Source organism: Muntiacus reevesi, chromosome 9 (genome assembly GCF_963930625.1).
Source record: "Muntiacus reevesi chromosome 9, mMunRee1.1, whole genome shotgun sequence".
NCBI lineage: Eukaryota > Metazoa > Chordata > Mammalia > Artiodactyla > Cervidae > Muntiacus > Muntiacus reevesi.
The window spans coordinates 41,227,470-41,242,874 of record NC_089257.1 but is presented as its reverse complement, the minus strand read 5'-3'; the positions used below and the strand labels follow the sequence as shown (position 1 = coordinate 41,242,874).

At 36.4% G+C, this 15,405-nt stretch overlaps 2 protein-coding genes across 2 annotated transcripts; both read left to right on the top strand.

Annotated features, from left to right (window-relative positions):
• The first annotated feature begins 3,149 nt into the window (after positions 1-3,149).
• LOC136175171 (olfactory receptor 51G1) lies at positions 3,150-4,115 on the top strand. Its single transcript, XM_065945491.1, has one exon. It carries the CDS (start codon positions 3,150-3,152, stop codon positions 4,113-4,115), a length of 966 nt encoding a protein of 321 aa, XP_065801563.1.
• Positions 4,116-12,719: 8,604 nt separating this feature from the next.
• On the top strand, positions 12,720-13,664 carry OR51A4 (olfactory receptor family 51 subfamily A member 4). Its single transcript, XM_065946006.1, has one exon. It carries the CDS (start codon positions 12,720-12,722, stop codon positions 13,662-13,664), a length of 945 nt encoding a protein of 314 aa, XP_065802078.1.
• The last annotated feature ends 1,741 nt before the right edge of the window (positions 13,665-15,405 follow it).

Genomic DNA, 15,405 nt, shown 5'->3' with positions numbered 1-15,405 from the left:
TTTACCTTTAAAGTTAAAATTGCAATCTCTACTTTGCTTACCTAAAAACTGGGTTATGTTAATTAAATATTACAATGAATTTGATCTTGCTCTGTAACACTAATATTTAGTGTAACACTTACACTAATATGAGATCATAATGGTCCTTGGGAGTAATTTTGTAGACTGTCACCAACACAGATGTTGATCACTGTAAATACCATTGTGTGCAATTACATGAAGAATAAGAGAAAGAGGGAGTTAGATGTCATTGAAATCTGGTTACCCCATCTCTTCTCTATTTCTGCTGCAGACTCTAGGATGACATCCCTTTATACCAATAAATTAGAGCTGAAGGGATGTTCAAGGATGTATGATGTTGTTTGTGTTAGCTGACACTTCTCTGATCCATTAATCTGGAGATAATAATTGGTGTGAGAAACTGTATATGCAACTTTTCATTAAGCAGGCAGAATGAAACTTGTCTGTCTGGAGATATAGGATGAAATAGATTGTTTCTACCTCTTCTATTTCTCAAACTCTGAAATCTCTCAATGTGGAATGGATGGAAACCAACTTGACTGAGTCTGCTGGCTGAAAAGTCACATATATATTTAAACTCATTTCTATCTCCACTTTACATATGGAAAAATTTCCCTTCTTTATTATCATTCATTTTTAAGATTTTCTTGAAACTTTTTGCCTTCCATCACTGTTCTCAGTGTTGGAGTCAGATTGCATTGCTGTCTGTGCCTCCAACAGCATGCTATTCAAATCTTAGGATATTCCCTTCTTCCTTCACAGCCCATCGTCTCTCCAAGTCTCCACTTTTCTCCTGCATTTCTCTTGTTTGCTAGAAGTGCCTCTTTATATCTTTTTGTTTGTTTGTTTCTTCTTTGGGATCATAAAACAACATTAACTTCAGTATTATATTAATTATTGCATTATTATCTGTTTACTGCTTGTTTTCAAGTTTGAATGGCAAAATCTTGGCCTGGACATCTTGTCTTTCTTTATTCTCAGCCATTCAATGCTTATTCACTTTATTGATCAATAAAAGAAGCTTTTTAGAAAGAGTACCCTCAACTTTCCATCTCTTTTCCTTAAAATATCCTACCTTCACCTATCATGTAGATTTTTTCCTGGAGGAAAATTACAAGTAACATACACGTCTTCCTTATTCCTCCCCATTCACTGATAGTGTAAGCCTGTATAGTCTTTCTCCAATCTATGGAAATATTCTCTGAAAAATCAATAATGAACTCACCGTCATAAGTGAAATGCCTTTTAAAAATCCCACATCTTACACCATCTCTTTTTCTTAGTCAACAGTAGTGACTTGACTTCAGTCACATTATACACTACTTTTTTTATCTGATCTCTTTTCTCCCATCTCTGTCTCTTTTTTAGTTCTAATTTTGTGTTGTACTCTCATTTAAAATAGTCTCCATTATTATGAACAGAGCCTTGTCTTTTCTTTCACACTGCATCTCCTAGCAATTTTCTCCATATTCTTGGGAGATATCCTATAACTCAAGCCTCCAATCAAACCAGAGATAATTACCTATGATACTCTCTAGGCAGTTTCCCCAAGAATTTCTTTTTAAGCTGACATTCAGCATGTCCGAACTGAACTTAGTCCCAAGAACACATTTCTTCTCATCTGTTATGTACGTAGTTGAAATGGTTGCCCATACATATATCTTGGTATAGTTTTGTTTTGAGTTTTGATTTTTTTTAAGTTATCTGACTTTTGTAAGACCTAAAGTACTATGTAGTAGTAGGACTACTCCTACGACTGTAACAGGAAACATGATGTAAGACAATAATGGAGACTGGAAAACACTGTCAGAGTTTGAATTCCATTTTCAGCCCTTACTTGTTCTGTAACTTTATCCCATCACTATACCTCTCAGGGCCATGGTTTTCTCACCTGTAATGTTCTGCTTAAAATAACATCTATCTATTGATAATATGATCATTGTGGGAGTTGAATGGCATAATAAACACTATGCACTGAGGAAGGTGACAGAAAGATAATATATTAAACATTAGCTATTTAAAGCTTTTTATGCATGTGATAAGCTTTCTATGCATGTAGTATATAGCCACACTACATTAACATATGTAGAACCCATTAGAGTGTGGCTTGAAATAAACATAAGTGAATAAAAGTTTAGAAGGTATAGGTAAAGGAGAGTGTGGTTTCAGGTATTATAGGACAGACCTATACCTCTGTATCATATTATCCAAACCCCAGAGGCACAGCTCACTCTGAGAGCCTTAAGATTTGCTTTCCTTAGGCTAGAGATTAGGTGCTTTTGTGCCCATTTCAGGTTTTTCTTTGTTATCACTGTTTTAGGTCTAATGTTTCCTACCTAGATATCTCCATCTCTACATCTAGCCTCAGCTTAACCACCGTGATGACAGAAACACATATCTCTCCTAATATCTCTCAGAATGAAGCCCCAAAGCACCTAGTCCTAGAAGTATTTGTTTTTTGAAGACTGCCTATTCAGACATTTCTCAGTTCCAGACTTCAGATTTGCACATCGACATTTGCCTCCTCAGCCATCAAAGGTTTTTATGTAAATTCAGGAAAGGGATCACTCTGGTCACAAGTTACAGGCTTAAGCAGTCCAACAAATGTTTACTCAATGCTTCCCCTGCATTCCCCTGAAGACCAGTACTGTGGAAGGAAAGACAACCTCCAGCCAGATTATCAATACATTTGAAGGCTCTTGATATGCAGCTGATTCTAGAAGACAATTATGCAGAATGGTGTGTATAGTACCAGTTCCACATATAGATGGTGCAGCTTTAAATGCTTTGTTGATTGAATTGGAGATTTTTTTTTTCAGGGAAGAACATATGGAAAAGGTGCCATCTGAGGTGACCTCATTAAACTACTGAGAGTCCAATACAGATGTACATATCACCATAAACCTAAGTCACACAGCATCCGTGAGCTATAGAAATCACCTATGACAATCACCTTCCTAGACCCTCCAGAAAAGGCTAATAGATCAGGGGCCCCAATTCTTTGGTGATTCATCTGCAGATCCTTCCTGGCTCACTGACCCCAAGACAGGTGAGTGAGCATTCAGCACTGTCATTCTCCAAAAATCCCGTTCTATATTGCAGGTTGGTGAATTCAAGGTTATAAAGCCATGAGAATCCTTGATAACAGCAGCCTCCAGAAAGCCACTTTCTTCCTGACGGGTTTCCAAGGTCTGGAAGATCTCCACGGCTGGATCTCTATTCCCTTCTGCTTCATCTATTTGACAGTTATCACAGGCAACCTTACCATCGTCCATGTCATCCGTACGGATGTCACCCTCCATGAACCCATGTACTATTTCTTGGCCATGCTGGCCCTCACAGACCTGGGCCTCTGCCTTTCTACACTGCCCACGGTCATGGGCATCTTCTGGTTTGATGCCAGAGAAATTGGTATCCCTGCCTGCTTCACTCAGCTCTTCTTCATCCATACTTTGTCCCTAGTGGAGTCTTCAGTCCTGTTATCCTTGTCCATTGACCGCTATGTGGCCATCTGCCACCCGCTGCGTTATTCCACAGTCTTGACACCTGCACGGATCATCAGGATGGGGCTGAGTTCAGTGTTCAGAAGTGCGCTGCTCATCCTCCCCCTGCCGTTCCTCCTTATGCGCTTCCGGTACTGCCACTCGCATGTGCTGGCCCACGCCTATTGTCTGCACCTAGAGATCATGAAGCTGGCCTGTTCCAGCATCATCGTCAATCACATCTATGGGCTCTTTGTCGTGGCCTGCACTGTTGGTGTGGACTCACTGCTCATCTTCCTCTCGTATGCCCTTATCCTCCGCACCGTCTTAAGCATCGCCTCCCGCCATGAGCGACTGCGGGCCCTCAACACCTGTGTCTCCCATAGCTGCGCTGTGCTCCTCTTCTACATCCCCATGATTGGCTTGTCTCTTGTGCACCGCTTCGGTGAGCATCTGCCCCGCACTGTCCACCTCCTCATGTCATATGTGTATCTACTGGTCCCACCACTCATGAACCCCATTGTCTACAGCATCAAGACCAAGCAAATCCGCGAACGCATTGTTAAGAAGTTTGAGTTTATAAAATCACTCAGGGGTTTTCAGCAGGATTAGTTTAGAGAAAGAGGAGTTTGGGGGCATAAAGCCCATAGGTATTTTTGATTTCAGCTGTCCCTGTTGCTCAGACCATAAAGGATCTGCCTGCAATGCAGGAGACCTGAATTTGATACCTGGGTCAGGAAGATCCCCTGGAGAAGGGAATGACAATCCACTCCAGTGTTCTTCCTGGAGAATCCCATGGACCAAGGATCCTGGCAGGCTACAGTCCATAGGGTCACAAAGAGTTGGACATGACTGAGGGGCTAATACTATTACTACTAGGGCAAAGTAACAAAGTCCCAATTATCAACAAAAAGGAAATAAATAGGCAATATATCATATGTGTGACCTTGGGAAAATTACTCAATTTCTCTGTTCTTTAGTTTCCTCAATTGCAGAATGAAAATATAAATAATTATAATACCTTCCTTATAGGAATATTGTGAAGATTAAATGAGATATTTCATGTAACTCCGTAACACAGTGCCTGAAGCATTGTCAATCTCAACAATTATTGCCTACTATTACTTGGAAAAAAAATCCAAAAGAGTACACAAATTTCATCTTTTATCCCTCGAGTCAGTGGAGTTTGATCAGAGATTTCTATATTTAAATTTGCCTTTTGGTTAATTGCTTTTTCCTTATCATAATTATTCCTTTATTCATTTGCATCAGCCTTGCAGATACTCATACCTATGCCTCAGTTAATAACTTTTCATAAGGCTTCTTCTAGGTACATACTCACAAAGTTAAGAAAAGAAGACACTCTAGGAGCTTGAAGTAAGTTCAGTTAGAAGAACAACATAATAATAATCATAGTTGAGCCTTTTAGAAGGCCGTTAAAGTTTAGGGTAATCATTCATCATCTGAATAACTAGTCAAGGGATTTAATTTCTTTCTTCAGTTTTCCTGCTATTACAGGGGTGACAAGTGAGAGAAACACATACATATTTTATGTTTTTTGCAAGATGCTTTACTCATGTCGATGTCTAGCCTTAAAAACAACATACACACACACACACACACACACACACACTACACACACAGAACTGCAAAAAAGGTTTAATATATATGGATTGAATAAATCAACACATGAAAGAATCAGTGAGCGAATTAATCAAAACAGCTTCATCTTTCTAGATAAGACTATTTCTTAAAGAGATTTTTTTCTTCATTTTGTGTGCTTCAGTTTGATTTTTGTCTCTTTCCTGTAATATCGGGAAAGATGTAGGACAATCAACTGCCAGAAAACAGAAAATTCATGGTGATGTATGGCAGAAACCAACACAATATTGTAAAACAATTATCCTCCAATTAAAGAGAGATAATTCAAAAAAAATCTGTGCTGTGAACTTGATATTTGTGTTCCCATGCGTGCATGCTAAGTCTGACTCTTTGCAACCCATGGACTGTAGCCCTCCAGGCTGCTCTGTCCATGGGATTCTCCAGACAAGAATACTGGAGTGGGTTGCCATGCCCTCCTTCAGAGGATCTTCCCAACCCAGGAAATGAACCCGTGTCTCTTATGTCTCCTTCATTGGGCAAGTAGGTTCTTTACCACTAGACCTAACTTGGAAGCCCCTTTTGTGATCGCACCCCCCACCCCAAAAATTCATATTTTGAAGCTTAATCTCCAACGTGATTGTATTTTGAAATGGGGTCTTTGGAAGGAAGTTGGCTCATTGAGAGTAGAGCTGTCGTGAATGATTAGTGCCCTTACAAGAAGAGACATGAGAGAGATGATCTCTCTCCACCACGTGCGGACACAGAGAGAGGAAGACTGTCTGCACACCCAGAATAAGAACCCTTAGCAAGAACCCAGTCAGCCCACACCACACTTCTCAGCCTCCTGAATTTTGAAAAATAAATGTTTGTTTTTTAAACCCAGTCTGTTACAACAGCCCAAATAGTGAGTCCAAATTCTAGGACTATAAAGGAGATAAAAATCATATAGTAACACACACGAAGAAATGATGAGAAAAACAAACCTCAGTAAGTAGGATGGTCAGAATTGAGCAGGAAATGTGTTCTGAAGGAGTATCTAATAATGTTCATGACAGTAATGACAGACTGTTGCATATGTATATGAGTTAATGGATCTAAGATTTCTCTCCAGAGCCAAAAGCATGGAATTTTTCATGACTGGCAGCACATAACCCTTGTCTTTTATTTTAATGGTCATTCCAGAGAAATTATATGCCTACACATGAACTTGAGCAAACTCCAGGAGATAGTGAAGGACAGAGGAGCCCGGCATGTGCATGCAGTGTCAGAGTCAGACTCAGCTTAATAACTGAGCAACTTGTCATCCCCATCTTTTCTTTTTCCTAAGCAATTCAATGATGTTATACATTTTTTAAGTACGACTGTCACTTTTGTGAACCCATGTGTCAATTATTGACTCTGTTGGCATTCCTGGAATTGGGTTTGGCCTTTTCTACCCTCCTTAGTGCCCTGGGTATTATGGTTAATCTCTGTTATGTTGTTATAGATGCCCACCTCACTCAGCAGTTCTTCATTTATGGTTTCTCCTTCTGGGAGTCTTCAGTCCTCACCACAACCTTAGCCACTGGATGTCATTTCTCATTCACTGAGATGGACCTCTTTGTTTATTGTTTCCAGAGTCCAATAGGTAGAACTGGCTTTTGGAGGCCAGAAGCCTGACTCTCATCCCCTCCCTGCCCTTCTTCCTAAGATGCTGTATGCACCAGGATAACACAAACCTGATCTGTTCAGGTATAACTGTCACCTACATTTATGGCCTAAAGGCACTGGCTTCAGGTTTAAGCATAGATACGGTCCACTTCTCACCTCCTACAACCTCATCTTGCATATGTGGTCAGCATAACAGGGCCTCAGTGATCACTCTTGGTGTTGCACGTTTTATGCTTTAGACAAGTGTATAGTGATGTGTATCTGTTATTATTGTATCATACAAAGTATTTTCACTGTTCTACAATTCCCCTGTACTCTACCTGTTCACCTCTCTCCCCAGACCCATCCTCTGGAAACCACTGAGCTTTTACTGTCTCCGTAGCTTTGCCTTTCCTGGAATATCATATATTTGGAATTATATAGCATGTAGCCTTTCCAGATTGACTTCTTTCACTTAGTACTTAGGTCTACTATCTAACTTAAATTAATTTTCGATAAAGCTCAAGATTTTTTCTCACTATTTGTCTATACATTATTCTATTTCTTGAAATGGACCTTCTTTTCCCTTTTGAATTATGTTGCTGTCATGAATCACATGATACTAAATGCATGTGTCAGTATCTGAACTGTTTTGTTCCACTACTTTGTCTAATTCTCATATTAATATCACACTGCTTAATAAATGCAGCTTAAGAGTTAGTCATGAAATGTACTGCTTAATTCATCCAACATTTTTTTTATTTTGCATATCCTCTTTGTGATTTTATATAAAATTTATAATCAGCTTGTCAGTTATCCCAGTAAAGTCTACCAGAATTGGATTAGAATTTTACTAAATCAACATGTCATTTTTGGAAGAGTTGTCACCTTAACACCATAGAGTTTTCCAAAAATATATGTCTATTATTTAGATCTTCTGGAAATTTTTGCATTATTGTGGCTTTCACTTTAAAATCTTGGAAGTATTTTATTACATTTATTTTTATATATTTAATGTTTTGAAATCTATTGTACATGATTTTTTACATTTTGATTTCAGACTTTTTCATTTAGATAATTTCAGTTTTGTATATGGTTTTTATATCAGGCCAACTTTTCTAATTTTAGTTATGTTTAATGTTTACATATTTTATGTTTACCTTTTAATCATTTGCAAACAGATATTTTTGCTTTACCCTTTAAAACTGTTATACTTCCATTTCTTTTTTGAACATTTCATATAATTTTGGACAGAAGTACTGAGAGGCATCTTTGACTTTTCTTTACATCAGTGGGTAAATGTTCAATATTTTTTTCATTAAAATAATGTTAGCTTTTAAATTTTTTAATTGTTTAAATAATTTGATCTATTTACCTATTGGTTCCACTGTGCCTTCATTACTGTGTGGTCTTTTCTCTAGTTGTGGCAAGCACGGGCCCCCTCTAGTTGCAGTGTGTGGGTTTCCCATTGAGGTGGCTTCTCTTGTAGCTGAGCGCAGGCTCCAGGGGACGTGGGCGTCAGTAGTTGTGATTCCTGGGCTCTAGAGCACAGGTTCAGTAGCTGTGGCATGAGGCTTAGCTGCTCTGTGGCATGTAGGACCTTCCTGGACCAGGGATTGAACTTGTGTCTCCTGCATTGACAGGTGGATTCTTTATTACTGAGCCACCTGGGAAGTGCAGCTTTTCTATATTTATATATGTCTTTTTAAAATTAAAGTACTACTCTTCTAATTTACTCAATTTTTGTAATTAAAAATATTTTTATTTTATTTAATGAGATGATCATATGGTTTTTATCCCTTTTGTCTGTTAGAATAAAGCACATTCATAATTTATTTGAAGTACTTTCTTGGGATGATATGTATTTTACCATGATATATTATCTTTTTATTGGTCATTATATACTATTTTCTGTTTCTTAAATGTAGAATATATGTTCATAGCCATATTAGCCATTAATTATTTTCTCTTATAATTGTCTTATTCAGATGTCACTCATGAAGCCAATTAGAAATTGGTCTATTTTCTGAAAGAACAGGAACAATATTGATATTATTTCTTTCTTGAATGCATGCATGGAATTCATATGAAACCCTCTTCACTTTAAGTTTTCTTTGAAACCTTTTTATTTAAAGTATTAAAAATTTTTGACATATATGGAACAATCCAGATTTTCTCTTTCTTATTTGAGTTCTGGACACTAACATTTTTCAAAGGCATTTTCCATTTCTGTTAACTTATATACAGTAAAAGTAGTTGTTTATTATATTCATCATATTTATTTAACTTTATATCTGTAAGATCTGTATATTATGTCCCTATTTTCATCATTAATATGCCCTTTGTTTTCTCTCTTGATCAGTTTTCCTAACGTTTTTAAATGGGTTTTCTTTCTTAAACTTTTTAAATTACCAAATTTCTGCTTTGTTGACTTTTTCTATTTTATGATAGATTTCCATTTCATTGACTTCTGATTTTACCTTCCTTTCTCTTTTGGATTTAACATATCATTCATTCTCTTATTATCTTCTTGAAATGAATGTTATAGTTTTGTTTTCAACCTATTCTTCTTTCCTAATAAGTGAACTTCACCTGTATTTTACCATGGAGGTACTGCTTAAGCTGCATCCCATCTATTTGATATGCATGTCTTTATTAACATTTAGTATATAGGACCAAGAAAAGCTTCAACTAATCTGTAAGGTTTTGCTTTATCACAAAGAAATAACAGCAAAGCTGTATCCCAAAATATTTATTATATACTGCATAATACATATTTGTCATAAAATAGTTATATTTTAAGTATGCTTTATATACAAGTAAAACTTTATAACAGTATATAAATTAAACATGCAAAAATAGATGTCAGTTTACAAAATAAAAATCCATATGAATAGATATTACATTTACCAAAATATGTACTTTTATTCTATGACAGACATAGCTTTAATAGATGGAAACCATACCAAAGATAAAAAAGATAAAAATGGTATGTGTTACATGATGCCAGTTTAAAAAATGCAATCCCCTCATTCATTCAAGAAACATTTACAAGTTACCACACGCCATTCAATGTGCTACTGACTGGACATATCAAAATAGAAAGGACAAACATCCTAAGTGCCCTATTGTAGGTTAATTATGTCATCATGGGACAAATTGGATCAGTATCCAAAGTTGGATGATAAGCAAATAAACGCATGCAACCATCATCACAATTATTATACACACACACACACACACACACACACACACACACACACACTAATAACAAGGAACCAAGATTAATCCTTCTATCTCTTTTATAAGAAGAACCCAGAGAACACTCAGAGATAAAGCAAAAATGGAAGTTAGAAAATTCTTGACTACCTAGCCATGGAGATATCTTTTCAGGGGATGAAAACAATAGGACATTGGTAAAATAAAATTATTATGACAAAATTTACAAAGATGGTAACAATAACTGTATATGCAAGACAGAAAAAGAGACACAGATGTATAGAACAGACTTTTGGACTCTATGGGAGAAGGCGAGGGTGGGATGATCGAGAGACAGCATTGAAACATGTACATTATCAAGTGTGAATCAGATCACCAGTCCAGGTTGGATGCATGAGACAAGTGCTCAGGGCTGGTGCACTGGGATGACCCAGAGGGATGGGATGGATAGGGAGGTGGGAGTGGGGCTCAGGATGGGGAACACATGTAAATTCATGGCTGATTCATGTCAATGTATGGCAAAAACCACTACAACACTGTAAAGTAATTAGTCTCCAACTAATTTAAATAATTGGGTAAAAATTATTATGACAAAATTCAGAAAGAGCTTATTCCAGAAAATTATGGTAAAAATTTTTTGTGCTTCCTCTCTTTGGTCAATTCAATATTTGCTCTTATCCAAAAACTATGTATTAATGGATGCAAGTATAGATATAATTTCAAGAGCATTTTCCTTAGGAACCTGAAACTACCATTTTATTTCCTTGCAAAAGTACAACAATGATAAGATCACATATTCTGTGCCCAAAAAGATCTTACTGTGCCCAAAATTAACTAGTAGGCAACTTAGGATGCTGAACATTGTATGGAATTCCAGACAACCATTCAACCCCTAAGTCCAAAATATTGACCTTCCAATTGCTTAATATATGTTTAGTTATCAGGAATCGGACCTCAGCTCCTACCTTACCTCTAATGTACAACCCTGATATGACCTTGAACAGACTGCTTGAACTCCTTGAGAAACATTTTCTTGATCAACAAAATGAAGATACTAATTATAGTTACCATTATTAAAAAGATTCAAGGGTTGAAAATCATTATCCAGCAGTGAATGAAACTCAATAAATGCACCAATTTAGATTCGTAATTGAAATTTTGGCTACTACTATGTGTAAAATGTGAGAGAAAAGAGATTAAAGGGCTGATATGTTGAACTTGTGACATATTAAGTATAAAGGATTACCATGCCCTACATAAAGGACAGATTTAGGAAGGGAGGAGATTGCATCTAATTTAAACAAGTTGATTTTAAGGGATATTTGGTTAACAGTGTTCAGGAACATTTAGAAGGATGGGTCTAGGGTTCAAGAGCAAAGGCTAGGCTAAAATATATGTCATAGGGTGTCTGTCTTACATCACTTCCCTGAATGCTAAGGTTCAGCTCATAGCATCTCTGCTTTGATATTGTCCATGGTAGAGAAGCAATATCTGAGTCAAACACCCAACAGAAATATCAAGAGACTTTATTTAAGATTTACCATGTCTCTGTCATACTCGTTTATTAAGGACCTCTCTCCAACGGAAATAAACCCTAGCTCAAAGTCTAGATCCTCATTTACTTCCTTTACTGTGAATCATCTCTGTGGATTTGCTGTCTGCACATGTTTACTGTTAGTTTCAAAATAGATCCAGCTTAGCTGAAATCCACTGGGAACTCAATGCCCCTAGCGCAAGTGACGTGGAAGGAAGAGGCAAACCCTCATATATAAGAAGGAGATTTGGTAAGAGACAAATGGCTTTTGGGCTTTTCTGCTAGAATCCTTCAGCTGCACTCAAGAGTCCTCTGCCAAATAACCCATTCTCTGGTAAGATCTCAGATTACCTTTATTTACTTTGTGTTCATTTTACTTCTCTTTGGAAATCAACCATTTAGATTTTATATAGAGCAGGATACACCTCCAAACATTATATATCTAGGAAAATTGTTCATTTCAGAAGCTATGAAAATGATCTATTCACTTTCTAAGATATCAGTCTTCAACAGAATTCAAATTCTCCTGAATCATGATACCGAGCTTTTCAGATTATTGTGTCATGTGAACATGACACAGCTGATCACACATTCCAGGCCAAGAGAAAATGAGACGCAATTTTCAGTAATCTATAGTAACTGCCCTTTCAAATACATACATGCTTTGAAAACCATGGGGTTTTTTAAAAGGGTATTTAACCAACAATCTTCAGATAGCAAGGAATAGAACTAAGGGTAGTTTGGTTTGGATAAGACCATATTTCTTTGGGAGTTCCAAGAAGTACATAGAAATTAAGCTGTGAGACTCCTTTGCCTTCATGTAGTGTCATTCTAGAAATCACATATTCTGCCCAGTGTCTCATCTAGAATGTGAATGAAATAAATTGTAGAAGATTCTAGATTAATTGACTAAAGTTTACTAATATTTTGCAGGGAAGAAGAAACCAAGTTATCATCTGGCTGCAAAGTACATTTCTAGTTTCCCTATTTAGGAAAAACTTGCCCAGAAGTAATTTTGTTAATCTGTGATACAGGTAGATTCTATTCTAAAGTGGAAACCGCTTCTCACCATATGATAGTTGCATAAATGTTTTGTTCTATCAAAAGACAGCTAAACAGTCAGAACTTAAGAGTTCCTTTTTTTAAACTAAATTTCCAGATAGTCTTTTTTTTTTTTTTTTTTTTTTTGACTCAAGGCTCTATGTATCATTACAGAGCCCTCTAAATTCATCATGTCCATTATCAACATATCACATGTTGAAATCACCACCTTCATCTTGGTTGGGATACCGGGGCTGGAATATGCACACATCTGGATCTCTATTCCAATCTGCAGCATGTATCTTATTGCCCTTCTGGGAAACTGCACCATCCTTTTCATCATTAAGACAGAACCTTCCTTGCATGAGCCCATGTACTATTTCCTTTCCATGTTGTCTTTGTCTGACATTGGCCTATCCTTTTCCTCTCTTCCCACTATGTTAAATATCTTCTTATTTAAAGCTTCTGAAATCTCTGCAAATGCCTGCTTTGCTCAGCAATTCTTCATCCATGGATTCACAACACTGGAATCCTCAGTCCTCCTGATCATGTCATTCGATCGCTTCCTAGCCATCCACAACCCTCTGAGATACAGCTCCATTCTTACAACTCTCAGAGTTGCCCAAATTGGAATTGTATGCTTTTTTAAGAGCTTCCTCCTGGTTCTTCCCTTTCCCTTCACTTTGAGAATGTTGACATATTGTAAGAAACGCCAACTCTCACATTCCTACTGTCTCCACCAGGATGTCATGAAGCTGGCCTGCTCTGACAACCAGATTGATGTCATCTATGGCTTTTTTGGAGCACTCTGCGTTATGGTAGACTTTATGTTCATTGCTATGTCTTACATCCTAATCCTCAAGACTCTGCTTGGAACTGCATCCCGAAAGGAACAGCTCAAGGCCCTCAATACCTGTGTTTCACATATCTGTGCAGTGATCATCTTCTATCTGCCCATCATCAACCTTGCCATTGTTCATCGTTTTGTCCAGCATGTCTCTCCCCTCTTCAATGTTTGTATGGCAAATGTTCTTTTACTTGTGCCTCCACTGATGAATCCCATCGTGTACTGTGTGAAAACCAGGCAGATTAGAGTAAAAGTTGTAGCAAAATTATGTCAGAAACAAATATATTAATAACAGTCATAGATAATAGAGAACATATGGGGGAATGTCTTGCATAAGAGATTAAAGATGTGTTTGAGAAAACCTAACATTTGTCACAAATAATCATTAACATATTTTTGTTATTATCATCAGATTTATTTCATTCAAATTGATTACTGTCCATGGGCATAAAATAGGAAATGGTGTGTATTTTGTGGGGATCTCCATCCAAATTAACAAAAAAGAGAATAGATGCCTGATGATGTCATCATTTATAAAAGCACCAAATTCCAATCAAGACAGACCAATGGTAGCTCCTATTCTTTTAACAAAAATTAACTCCTCATCTTCACGTTCAGTTTATCCATACAATGTTCTTTTGTTTCTAGACACAACCTATATCTTAATTACATCTTCTCGTTATCTCTTTTAATCATCCTAGTATGTCACCAGGATTTCTTTAGTGAAATAATCCATTAACCTTTTTAGTTTTTAAATGCAGACTTTTTGCTACTTTCTAACTGATTCTCTATTCCAGACAAGAGTGATCTTTTAAAAAAACAAATTGAATGATGTTATTTTTCTTTTAAATATAGACTATTACTTCTTTGGGAATAGAATTAAGATATAAAGTGCCTACTATAGTTATGCATGTTTTGTCAATTGTCTCTCCTGTTTTGTCAAATAATGAAATTCTAGTGGCCTTCTCAAAATTTGCTGAATTTGCCACTTTTCTGTTTTTTATAAATTTTCACATCTGAACCCTTCCCTTAATATGCTGTTGGCCTCAGTTTTATTCATTTCTATTCAGTATTTAGAAGTTTCAGCTTAACTTCATCATAGCTTAGTTTAAGCCTTCAGTTCAAATTTTGGTGCTCTCTTTTTAAGAATATTGCTTCTTATTCTTTATTACTATATTATACTTACTATTATGATTTGTAATTAAATATATTGCTGTTGTTCATTCGCTAAGTTGTATGTGACCCTTTGCAACCCTACTGACTGCAGCACACCAGGTTCCTCTGTCCTCTGCTTTCTCCTGGAGTTTGTTCAGATTCACCTTCACTGAGTTGGTGATGCTATCTCTCCTCTCATCCTCTGCATCCCCCGTCTCCTTTTGCCTTCAGTCTTTCCCACCATCAGGAGCCTTTTCAATGTGTCAACACTTCACATCAGGTAAATAAATACATTGTTTCTTTGTTTTTTTCTATTTCCTAAATAGAGTGTGCTATCAGTGAAAGGAGAAATCATGCCTGTTTTTTATGTCTGTTTGTCTAATATCTAGGATATTTCTGACACAGAGTAGTTCTCCAATAAATAGTTATTAACAAATAATATTAAATATTATGTTCACATGAAACTGTGTTTTAGGTAAATAAAATTATAGAAGAGTTTTTCAATACTCCATTCAGATGGAATATAACTTTCTTAAGTCTGTATTTCAAAAGTAAGCATATCATACAGCTCAAAGATTTTGAAAGTAGAGAAAAATTATATGAGGCTAGAGATAAATTTACTGTCTTATATTTGATATATAAGATATATATTGTGTGGCAAATCATCCAACTTCCCTTCCTAAATATGACCTAAAATCTTTATAGATTATAGAATAAATGTCTAGCTTTTTTAACTTTCCATTCATTGACCTTAGTTCTCTTCACAAACCACATCAGTTGTTTTTGGATCTCTAATATATGCAAGATATGTTTCTAAGTATTTTTAGGTGTTTTTTTCTCTTTTGAGTCTAAAAAATAATCTAATTTTTATAAAG

What these genes read in the sequence shown, in the direction of transcription:
- LOC136175171 (XM_065945491.1), top strand. Translation starts at nt 3,150, where the DNA reads ATGAGAATCCTTGATAACAGCAGCCTCCAGAAAGCCACTTTCTTCCTG.
- OR51A4 (XM_065946006.1), top strand. Translation starts at nt 12,720, where the DNA reads ATGTCCATTATCAACATATCACATGTTGAAATCACCACCTTCATCTTG.